This window comes from Notolepis coatsorum, assembly GCF_963971535.1.
Source record: "Notolepis coatsorum genome assembly, chromosome: 1".
Classification (NCBI taxonomy): domain Eukaryota; kingdom Metazoa; phylum Chordata; class Actinopteri; order Aulopiformes; family Paralepididae; genus Notolepis; species Notolepis coatsorum.
Genome location: NC_140165.1, coordinates 118,581,446 through 118,594,308, shown reverse-complemented (window position 1 = coordinate 118,594,308; position 12,863 = coordinate 118,581,446). Strand labels below are relative to the sequence as shown.

Sequence of the window (12,863 nt, the reverse complement as noted above, 5' to 3'; positions counted from 1 at the left end):
ACAGGACACAGAGCCCACACTACAGGACACAGAGCCCACACTACAGGAAGCACAGAGCCCACACTACAGGAAGCACAGAGCCCACACTACAGGAAGCACAGAGCCCACACTACAGGAAGCACAGAGCCCACACTACAGGACACAGAGCCCACACTACAGGAAGCACAGAGCCCACACTACAGGAAGCACAGAGCCCACACTACAGGACACAGAGCCCACACTACAGGACACAGAGCCCACACTACAGGACACAGAGCCCACACTACAGGAAGCACAGAGCCCACACTACAGGAAGCACAGAGCCCACACTACAGGACACAGAGCCCACACTACAGGACACAGAGCCCACACTACAGGAAGCACAGAGCCCACACTACAGGAAGCACAGAGCCCACACTACAGGACACAGAGCCCACACTACAGGAAGCAGAGCCCACACTACAGGAAGCACAGAGCCCACACTACAGGAAGCACAGAGCCCACACTACAGGAAGCACAGAAACCACACTACAGGAAGCACAGAGCCCACACTACAGGAAGCACAGAGCCCACACTACAGGACACAGAGCCCACACTACAGGAAGCACAGAGCCCACACTACAGGAAGCACAGAGCCCACACTACAGGACACAGAGCCCACACTACAGGACACAGAGCCCACACTACAGGAAGCACAGAGCCCACACTACAGGAAGCACAGAGCCCACACTACAGGACACAGAGCCCACACTACAGGACACAGAGCCCACACTACAGTAAGCACAGAGCCCACACTACAGGAAGCACAGAGCCCACACTACAGGACACAGAGCCCACACTACAGGAAGCAGAGCCCACACTACAGGAAGCAGAGCCCACTACAGGAAGCACAGAGCCCACACTACAGGAAGCACAGAGCCCACACTACAGGAAGCACAGAGGCCACACTACAGGACACAGAGCCCACACTACAGGACACAGAGCCCACACTACAGGACACAGAGCCCACACTACAGGAAGCACAGAGCCCACACTACAGGAAGCACAGAGCCCACACTACAGGAAGCACAGAGCCCACACTACAGGACACAGAGCCCACACTACAGGACACAGAGCCCACACTACAGGAAGCACAGAGCCCACACTACAGGAAGCACAGAGCCCACACTACAGGACACAGAGCCCACACTACAGGACACAGAGCCCACACTACAGGAAGCACAGAGCCCACACTACAGGAAGCACAGAGCCCACACTACAGGAAGCACAGAGCCCACACTACAGGAAGCACAGAGCCCACACTACAGGACACAGAGCCCACACTACAGGAAGCACAGAGCCCACACTACAGGAAGCACAGAGCCCACACTACAGGACACAGAGCCCACACTACAGGACACAGAGCCCACACTACAGGACACAGAGCCCACACTACAGGAAGCACAGAGCCCACACTACAGGAAGCACAGAGCCCACACTACAGGACACAGAGCCCACACTACAGGACACAGAGCCCACACTACAGGAAGCACAGAGCCCACACTACAGGAAGCACAGAGCCCACACTACAGGACACAGAGCCCACACTACAGGAAGCAGAGCCCACACTACAGGAAGCACAGAGCCCACACTACAGGAAGCACAGAGCCCACACTACAGGAAGCACAGAAACCACACTACAGGAAGCACAGAGCCCACACTACAGGAAGCACAGAGCCCACACTACAGGACACAGAGCCCACACTACAGGAAGCACAGAGCCCACACTACAGGAAGCACAGAGCCCACACTACAGGACACAGAGCCCACACTACAGGACACAGAGCCCACACTACAGGAAGCACAGAGCCCACACTACAGGAAGCACAGAGCCCACACTACAGGACACAGAGCCCACACTACAGGACACAGAGCCCACACTACAGTAAGCACAGAGCCCACACTACAGGAAGCACAGAGCCCACACTACAGGACACAGAGCCCACACTACAGGAAGCAGAGCCCACACTACAGGAAGCAGAGCCCACACTACAGGAAGCACAGAGCCCACACTACAGGAAGCACAGAGCCCACACTACAGGAAGCACAGAGGCCACACTACAGGACACAGAGCCCACACTACAGGACACAGAGCCCACACTACAGGAAGCACAGAGCCCACACTACAGGAAGCACAGAGCCCACACTACAGGAAGCACAGAGCCCACACTACAGGACACAGAGCCCACACTACAGGACACAGAGCCCACACTACAGGAAGCACAGAGCCCACACTACAGGAAGCACAGAGCCCACACTACAGGACACAGAGCCCACACTACAGGACACAGAGCCCACACTACAGGAAGCACAGAGCCCACACTACAGGAAGCACAGAGCCCACACTACAGGAAGCACAGAGCCCACACTACAGGAAGCAGAGCCCACACTACAGGACACAGAGCCCACACTACAGGAAGCACAGCGCCCACACTACAGGAAGCACAGAGCCCACACTACAGGACACAGAGCCCACACTACAGGACACAGAGCCCACACTACAGGAAGCACAGAGCCCACACTACAGGAAGCACAGAGCCCACACTACAGGACACAGAGCCCACACTACAGGACACAGAGCCCACACTACAGGAAGCACAGAGCCCACACTACAGGAAGCACAGAGCCCACACTACAGGACACAGAGCCCACACTACAGGAAGCAGAGCCCACACTACAGGAAGCAGAGCCCACACTACAGGAAGCACAGAGCCCACACTACAGGAAGCACAGAGCCCACACTACAGGAAGCACAGAGCCCACACTACAGGACACAGAGCCCACACTACAGGAAGCACAGAGCCCACACTACAGGAAGCACAGAGCCCACACTACAGGAAGCACAGAGCCCACACTACAGGAAGCACAGAGGCCACACTACACACTACAGGAAGCACAGAGGCCACACTACAGGAAGCACAGAGGCCACACTACAGGACACAGAGCCCACACTACAGGACACACAGAGCCCACACTACACACTACAGGACACACAGAGCCCACACTACACACTACAGGACACACAGAGCCCACACTACACACTACAGGACACACAGAGCCCACACTACACACTACAGGACACACAGAGCCCACTACACACTACAGGACACAGAGCCCACACTACACACTACAGGACACACAGGATACAAGCAGCCTAATGTAACATAATAAGTGGTCAACCGTCATTGGTGAAACCACAATCAAAGGGAATTATACACATAAAACTAGATAGAAAACAAACAAACAACATACATGACACAAGCTCCATCACAACTGAAATATTTGACAAAATTGCTATGTGATATTTCCCCCCATTTTGCTCTAATATGTCACGCTCTGGTTGGGTTCCTTACACGGCTGACGGAATAGTGAACGTACCCCGAAAGCTGCGGTTGGTCTGGACCTGGCCGCCCGGCCTCTTGATGAACGCTCCGCGCGGCACCACGGACGCTTCCTTGTCAATCTGGTGAACGGTCACTGCCAGCCTGCTCTCCTCGATGACCGTGGTCTCCTGCCAGGAGACAGCTTTGTTCGTATCAATCGTGACTGTACAGCAGTGTCTCTTAACCCTTTCACGACCACACTACAGAAGGTTAACCCTTTCACTGCCACACAACAGAAGGTTAAAGGGGATCAGCCCTTACTTCTTCAACCCCTGCTGTAGAGTCCTCTTCCAGCGGGTCGCCGACCTCTACTGCCGGCTTCCGGCCGGGTTCCCCAGAGAAGCGTCCTTTGGTTCCGTACACAGCCTCGCCCAGGGCCTCCGTCATACGGGGGAGCAGGTGCCAGCCCACACAGTCGGAGCTAGAGGGACACACATAGACCCCAACATGCACATGATATTTGTAAATCTGGTGTCATAAATGTATAGATGTAGCAGTACTGTCTATCTGTATGTCATATATGTCCTGATGAATTGAAAACGGGGGACCCTGATGTAAACAAGACGAAAGTCTTTCTCTGGTCTGCATCCCCTTAACAATTGTGTGTATTGAGCCGTACTGTATTGTACCCATTCTGCAATCTGTTAATAACATGTTCAATCAATCAATCAATTTGACGGGGAGACAGCTAACGTTAGCTAGCGAGAACACAACATATGATATTGTGATGTGAATGGGCCGAAGTAATGACGTCAGGAGCAGGGACTCAAGTGGCTTCATTATTGAACTCAGGTGTTGCTGATTGTGTGCGGGGATGAGACGCTGAGACTATTGATAAGCCAGTGGGACTCAGATATCGGGGTTGGAGCACGCAAGCAGTAACCAGACTCTGTTAGGGCCCGGGGGTGGGGTTGATCGTGGAGTTATCCACCGGCGATGAAGATAAGTTAGCCAGCCGTCCACAGGTACCGGTAGCGTGAGGAGGGGAGGCTTACCCTCCTGGAGACAGATAGGGACGGGACATAGAGGGTACTGAGTTACATCGCTCCCAAAGACCTTATACTTGGAACGTCCTCGCGGACACCGGGTACGATTACCAGGTTACAAATCAAACTACAACCTGGAGGACCGTGTGCCGGAGCATTCGCCCGGAGAGTTGGACGGGGTCCAAGCTTCGACCCTCGGGGGGGGGTCGCGCCGTGCGGCGAGTTAAGTCCACTGTTACCCACATTTGCACTTAGTATAGGATGTTGTATTATGCTCTATTTTTATAACCTGTATAGGCCTACTGTGTAAATTGGTATATTGTATTGTATATGGTATTATTAGGGTATCCTATAGTTATGCTCTCTGTATTCTACCGTGCCTCTTAATTTTACCTGCATATAGGCTATTTCTTCCTATCCCCTATTTATGCCCTATTTATTGTATAGCCAAGCAGGTAGGATATTGAGTATGACCGATTGAGGAGGGACAGGGGAAGACGAGAGGGGGGATTAATTATTGCCAGAAGAGTGTTCCTTAATTAACTACTATGGTTCGATGTGTTTTGCAAATGCCTCGTCGAGAGGGTGTCTGAAGTGCGTGGTTTATTAGGCCTTTTGTTCCAAGGGCTGTGCCTCTTACAGAGGGTGTTTAATGTGTGGGATTAAACACACCGTGGTGTGCAGTTGCAGTGCCTCGCGTGGGATTAGACACACCGTGGTGTGCAGTTGCAGTGCCTCAAAAAGAGGGTGTTATATAATAGGAGCTCTACGGTACCCAATTGGTCCTCTTAATTAATAGATCCTGTGTCCTCGGTATAATCGCTTAGTATAGGTACTTGAATGAAATAAAGTTGTTACTCCTTGTACCCCGGTTGTGAAGTTGGTTATTTCAGGGCATTAGGACAAATAGCAGTTTCCCTGCTAAATAGCAGTTTCTCCTGCTACTGGTATAACTCACGTTTTTATTACATTGGTGACAGCGGTGGGATATAGAATAAATATGCCTGGAGATAACCAACCGCCGGCTGAGGCCGGCCCAAGTCGATCAGACGCGTCTCCTTCCCCTAGTAGTAATCTGGCTATGTCCCGACCCATTTTTATGCCTGAGACTTTCACTGGTGCCGGCCGGGAATGGTCTGATTGGGCTGAACAGTTTGAAATGGCCGCTGGGGTTAATAATTGGAGCGAATCATTGAGACTAAAATGTATGAGTCTTCTCTTGTCAGGTCGAGCCCGAGAGGTATATGGTGGGTTATCTGCCGCAGCTAAAGCTAATTATGTCTTACTGAAAGAAGCAATGGGTAGATGCTTAGAACCATGTGATAGTGATGATTGGAGCAGGGCCACCTTCTCTTCTCGTAAGAGGCTACATAAGGAGAATATCCGAGAATTTGGTATTGTGCTTCGGAGGCTGGTTGTTAAAGCGTACCCCTCAGCGGACGCCCACACCCAAGATTTATTGGCTAAGGATAATTTTATTTCCAATGTTGGGAATGGGGAATTGCGAGTTAGCCTTTGCAGTGCCAAACCTACAACCTTAGAGGATGCCATTAATCTTGCTGCAGAATTGGAGCTGATTAGGGAGTTGGAGGGTAGTAAATTGGCCTCTGATGCACAGGTGCGTGGAGTCACTGAGCAATCTGGGCGTGACAAACAAATGGATACGCTGCTTGGGGTCGTAGAGGGCCTGCGGCAGGAAGTTAAGTCTCTGAAAACCACTGTACAGACTATAGCCAATTCAAGCCAATCTGTTCCTAAACCTACACCTACCGTGTCTGCTCCCCTTCCATACTCTGTTAGTGCCCCCATTCCCCCGACTAGACGTGAGGGAGAAAGAGAGAGGGGTTGCTTGGAATGTGGGTGTAATCGTCACTTCCGACGCGACTGTCCTTATTTACAGGAAAACTAGAGGGGGTGTGCACAGAGGGTCCAATGCCCGCCCCCATTTCTGAGTCTACTGTGGCCCCTGACAGCTTGAAGGGTGGTTCGGGATATCTCCAAGCTAAGATAGGTGGGTTAGACTGTCATGTACTTGTAGATACTGGAGCTTCTAGCTCTGTCATTCCTAAACAACTGTGGCTCTCTGCTACAAAAGGGGGATGTGATCTGTTAGATTATGTTGGGCAGGCTACAGCAGCTAATGGGGGGGGATGAGCATTCTGGGATGCTGGCAGACGGTATGTCAACTGGAGTCACTCGCACTGGTAGCAACATTTTTGGTTGCCGACATTCCCTCTGATGAGATTTTGCTTGGATTTGATTTTCTTTCAACATATGGTGCGGTGGTTGATTTGGGAAAGAAACAATGTCAGATAATGGGCAGGAAATTTCCCCTGGTTGACCCTAACCCATCATTAGAGCCTCAGGCTGTGATAGTGCTGTCTGACACCCTGGTGCCCCCACGCAGTGAAATTATTATTTTGGGTCAGGTCCAGAGCAGATGGGGAGATTATGCAGCAGCAATGCTGGAACCCTCCACTTCCATTTCCAAACAGTGTGATGTTTTGGTAGCTCGGGTGGTATGTAGAGTCCAGCAGGGCATATTACCGGTGAGGGTTATTAACGTCACTAATGAGGATATTATGCTAAAGCGTGGCATGAAAGTAGGCACCCTATTCACTGATATTGAAATAGAGGAAGGGGGGGCGGAGCTGCATGACGAGAGGGGGGGGGGAAACCTTGCAGCCTTGGACAGTTGATACACTCATGCGTCAGTTTGGCGTGGGGGAGAGGGGTCTTGCCCCTGATGAGTTAAAGGAAGTCAGGGAGTTACTGCATAAGAACCTCACTGTGTTTAGTCAGGGGGAGACTGACTTAGGCAGGACTCCTCTGACCCCGCATGAGATTGATACGGGGGATGCAAAGCCAATAAAGATGCACCCCAGAAGGGTCCCCCTCCATTTACAGCAAGAGGTGACGAGCCACTTGAAGCAAATGCTCGATAGTGGGATAGTTCGGCCATCTTGTAGTCCATGGGCGTCTCCCATTGTACTGGTAAAAAAGAAAGGGGGTGGGCTCCGGTTCTGTGTTGATTATAGGAAACTCAATGAGGTTACTAGAAAGGACGCATATCCCCTCCCTAGGATTGATGATGCCCTGGATAGCCTTTGTCGTGCTTGTTGGTTTTCCACCCTGGATTTAGTGAGTGGCTATTGGCAGGTGGAAGTAGACCCAAAAGACCGCCATAAAACTGCATTCACCACCCGTCAGGGGCTATTTGAGTTCAATGTGATGAGTTTTGGGCTTTGCAATGCACCCAGCACTTTTCAGAGGTTGATGGACCTAATTCGGGCTGATCTGCAGTGGACTACCTGCTTAGTGTATTTGGATGATATAATTGTATTTGGGCGCACTTTCCATGAACATCTAACACGCCTGGGTGGTGTGCTGGAAAAACTTCAGCAGGCCAACCTTAAGGTTAAACCATCCAAGTGTGACTTGTTTTCAACGAGAGTCCAGTACCTCGGACATGTAATCTCTAGTGAGGGAGTGGAGCCAGATGCTGCTAAAGTGGAGGCAGTCAGAGAGTGGCCTGTTCCTACCAGCCAGACTGAGGTTAAGAGTTTTTTGGGATTAGCCTCATATTATAGGCGCTTTGTGAAAGGGTTTGCTGACATTGCCCGGCCTCTGCACCAGTTGACAGAAAAGGGGAGGCACTTTCGCTGGAGTGAGGACTGTCAGGGAGCCTTTGAGCAGCTCAAGTGTAGTCTGATTACCACCCCTGTGTTGGCTTATCCCGACCCCAGCAAACCATTTATCCTGGATACGGATGCAAGTGACGTGGGGATTGGGGCAGTATTGTCTCAAGAGGAGGGAGGACTCGAGAGAGTAATAGCATATGCTAGCAGGGCTCTTACAAAACAGGAACGTAAATATGCCACCACTAAGAAAGAACTTTTGAGTATGGTAGCGTTTACCAAATACTTCAAGCACTATTTGTTGGGTAGGGAGTTTGTGTTGCGAACTGACCACAACTCTCTCCATTGGCTTCATAACTTTCAGGACTTGGAGGGGCAGTTGGCTCGTTGGCTTGAACAATTGGCCAATTTCCAGTATAAAATTGTGCATCGTCCAGGCAAGCTACACAGCAATGCTGATGCCCTTTCTAGGCTGCCGGCTTTTTTGGAAAAAGAAATATCTGACCAGAAGGCCTCTCAGGCAATAACAGACAGGGCTGCTGTAAGGATGTGCGCAGTACAGGAAGCTCTGCCTTCTGTAGTGTCCAGTGGGGAAAAAGAGACTGATTTGTGAAAGGGTTTGCTGACATTGCCCGGCCTCTGCACCAGTTGACAGAAAAGGGGAGGCACTTTCGCTGGAGTGAGGACTGTCAGGGAGCCTTTGAGCAGCTCAAGTGTAGTCTGATTACCACCCCTGTGTTGGCTTATCCCGACCCCAGCAAACCATTTATCCTGGATACGGATGCAAGTGACGTGGGGATTGGGGCAGTATTGTCTCAAGAGGAGGGAGGACTCGAGAGAGTAATAGCATATGCTAGCAGGGCTCTTACAAAACAGGAACGTAAATATGCCACCACTAAGAAAGAACTTTTGAGTATGGTAGCGTTTACCAAATACTTCAAGCACTATTTGTTGGGTAGGGAGTTTGTGTTGCGAACTGACCACAACTCTCTCCATTGGCTTCATAACTTTCAGGACTTGGAGGGGCAGTTGGCTCGTTGGCTTGAACAATTGGCCAATTTCCAGTATAAAATTGTGCATCGTCCAGGCAAGCTACACAGCAATGCTGATGCCCTTTCTAGGCTGCCGGCTTTTTTGGAAAAAGAAATATCTGACCAGAAGGCCTCTCAGGCAATAACAGACAGGGCTGCTGTAAGGATGTGCACAGTACAGGAAGCTCTGCCTTCTGTAGTGTCCAGTGGGGAAAAAGAGACTGATGAGTTAGCCGATGCACAGATGGCCGATAGTGAGTTAAGACAAATAATTAACTTTAAAAATCAGGTTGGTTCTGGTTCAATACCGGTGGACGCTGGCCTGCAGAATTATGCTACTGTGTGGAGTCAGCTCCAGGTGCAGGGGGATAGGCTGGTGCGGATTCCTCCTGCAAATTCCGATGCAGCCTCTCGGGTACAGGTGGTGCTCCCTCAGTCAATGGTGTCTGGGGTTTTAGAGCAGCTGCACAATGTCTCCACCGGGGGGCATTTGGGGGTGCAGAAGCTGCAAGGGAAAGTTAAAGACCGGTTCTATTGGCCAGGCTGGTTTGGCGATGTCAAGAGATGGGTGAGAGAATGTGTCGATTGTGGTTCAAGGAAGAGTCAGGGGAAGCGGCCATGTGCACCCCTACAGACATCCAGGGTATCTAGACCTTTTGAACGGGTGGCACCTGACATTCTTGGCCCCCTCCCCGAGACCCCTGGGAAGAATAAGTATATTTTGGTTGTGGGGGACTATTTTTCCAAGTGGACAGAGTATTTTCCATTGCCTAACCAGGAAGCACGGACAATTGCCAAAGTCTTGACCGAGGAGTGGGTGTGTCGTTTTGGGGCGCCAAGGAGTATCCACTCCGACCAAGGTCGTAACTTTGAGTCAAATCTATTCAGGGAGTTATGTAGGCTTCTGCACATGCAGAAAACAAGGACATCACCATACCACCCCCAGTCAGATGGCCTGGTGGAGCGCTTTAATCGAACCCTTTTGTCCATGTTGTCTCTCTTTGTGGAGGACAATCAGTTAAACTGGGACACACTGTTGCCTTATGTTATGTTGGCCTATCGTAGTAGTGTGCATGCTAGCACCTCCTTCACCCCATATAAAGTACTGTTTGGACAGGAAATTGTTCTGCCAGTGGATATTATGCTGAAGGTGGGCAATCAGGAGTCCTGTGACTCGGTGGACAATTATGTGTCTAGGTTGCGGGATACATTGTCCACGGTGGTGGAAGCAGTTAAAAGGCACCAGGCCAGGGCCTCGGAACAGCAGAAAAAGTCCTATGACTTTAGGGCCAATTTTCAATACTATTCCGAGGGGGAATTGGTTTGGGTTCAGAATAAGGCCAGGAAGCGTGGGGTGTGTCCCAAGCTCCAGAGGCGGTACAAAGGTCCCTTTAGAGTGGTGGAGAGGGTGACCGATGTGCTTTATAGGCTAGTGCTAGTGGAGGGAGGGCCAGAGAGTGTGGTTCACTTCAACCGACTCAAACCTTTCACCTCTTCTTTGACAGCCCGTTAAATCCAGTCCCAGCATCCAGGAGAGCTAATCCGAGGAGTGGGCCAAACCTGTCTAGCCGCCGTCAGTCCTCTGGGTCCCCGTTTGGTGCCAGTTGGGTCGGCCATCGACCTTCCAGCCGGGATGGCTCTGCGGGGGGGAGACCACCGGAGGACCAGACAGGCGGTGATCGGGGGCCGGAGGACGCAGAAGGAGCACAGGAGGGGCCAGTGGACCGGATCGGCGGTGATCGTGGGCCGGAGGACGCAGACAGTGGACCGGAGGACTCAGAAGGAGCACAGGAGGCCCCAGGAGACCAGACCGCCAGTGATCGTGGGCCGGAGGCAGAGGGGACACAGGGGGCTCCCGCTGCGACGGAAGCTGCGCCCCAGTCGGAGGTGGTTGTGTCCAGTCCAGGGCTGCCGGAAGGTCGGCCTGCAGGGTCTGTCGAGGAGGGACGTCCAGTACGCCAGCGGAGGGCACCCCGTTGGTCTTTAGACTACAACATGTCGGCGTAGGACTCGAGGACGAGTCCTTTCTTTAAGGGGGGGGAGTGTGATGTGAATGGGCCGAAGTAATGACGTCAGGAGCAGGGACTCAAGTGGCTTCATTATTGAACTCAGGTGTTGCTGATTGTGTGCGGGGATGAGACGCTGAGACTATTGATAAGCCAGTGGGACTCAGATATCGGGGTTGGAGCACGCAAGCAGTAACCAGACTCTGTTAGGGCCCGGGGGTGGGGTCGATCGTGGAGAGTTATCCACCGGCGATGAAGATAAGCGTGAGGAGGGGAGGCTTACCCTCCTGGAGACAGATAGGGACGGGACATAAAGGGTACTGAGTTACATCGCTCCCAAAGACCTTATACTTGGAACGTCCTCGCGGACACCGGGTACGATTACCAGGTTACAAATCAAACGACAACCTGGAGGACCGTGTGCCGGAGCATTCGCCCGGAGAGTTGGACGGGGTCCAAGCTTCGACCCTCGGGGGGGGGTCGCGCCGTGCGGCGAGTTAAGTCCACTGTTACCCACATTTGCACTTAGTATAGGATGTTGTATTATGCTCTATTTTTATAACCCGTATAGGCCTACTGTGTAAATTGGTATATTGTATTGTATATGGTATTATTAGGGTATCCTATAGTTATGCTCTCTGTATTCTACCGTGCCTCTTAATTTTACCTGCATATAGGCTATTTCTTCCTATCCCCTATTTATGCCCTATTTATTGTATAGCCAAGCCGGTAGGATATTGAGTATGACCGATTGAGGAGGGACATGGGAAGACGAGAGGGGGGATTAATTATTGCCGGAAGAGTGTTCCTTAATTAACTACGATGGTTCGATGTGTGAAGTAAATGCCTCGTCGAGAGGGTGTCTGAAGTGCGTGGTTTATTAGGCCTTTTGTTCCAAGGGCTGTGCCTCTTACAGAGGGTGTTTAATGTGTGGGATTAAACACACCGTGGTGTGTGCAATTGCTGTGCCTCTTACCGAGGGTGTTTAATGCGTGGGATTAGACACACCGTGGTGTGCAGTTGCAGTGCCTCAAAAAGAGGGTGTTTAATAGGTGGGATTACACACACCGTGTTTTGTAATTGCAGTGCCTCATATGAGAGGGTGTTATATAATAGGAACTCTACGGTACCCAATTGGTCCTCTTAATTAATAGATCCCGTGTCCTCGGTATAATCGCTTAGTATAGGTACTTGAATGAAATAAAGTTGTTACTCCTTGTACCCCGGTTGTGAAGTTGGTTATTTCAGGGCATTAGGACAAATAGCAGTTTCCCTGCTAAATAGCAGTTTCTCCTGCTACTGGTATAACTCACGTTTTTATTACAATATCTTACCTATACAGGTAATCTTTACCGGTTAGCTCATCCTCTCCTTTCCCCTGTGCAATGAAATAATCTGCCTTCAAGCCCATAATTTTGCCCCAAAACATGACCCGGTTGAATTTGTACTTTTTCTTGAGAAGTACCAAGGAACATTCCAGAGCCACTCTTTGCTCATTGGTCAAAGTATGGCCGTTACTAGAAACAAAATCCAAATAATAGTATAATGAATTGGAGTCCATTGTGTGAATAAAGAAACGGTTATGTGTAATAATATATTAAAATGTATTTTTTAGCCAGCTAACGCTCAAAAAATTGAAACACGCTCCAGCTGGATTCTCGCGTATTTCAACCTTCTCTCCTGTTAAAATATATTCCTGTATTTTTGCCGTTTTTTTTATACAAAATGGCTGCAATTCCCTTCGTGACGAGCGGTGGAAACAGTGTAGATTAGACAATTAGGATAGGAAGTCAGAACAGAA

General features: G+C 50.8%; 1 protein-coding gene across 1 annotated transcript in view; it reads right to left on the bottom strand.

Moving 5' to 3' along the window:
• The window catches only part of LOC311248828 (radial spoke head protein 9 homolog), a gene marked incomplete at both ends in the record, with an annotated part of 29,253 nt that extends 16,630 nt beyond the window's left edge, over positions 1-12,623 (bottom strand). Inside the window, 3 exons of the mRNA XM_084338050.1 lie at positions 3,397-3,529; positions 3,663-3,822; positions 12,397-12,623. Of these exons, the coding sequence (XP_084194176.1) occupies positions 3,397-3,529; positions 3,663-3,822; positions 12,397-12,623 (520 nt within the window). The remainder of the gene's footprint in view (positions 1-3,396; positions 3,530-3,662; positions 3,823-12,396) is intronic.
• Positions 12,624-12,863: the final 240 nt, after the last annotated feature.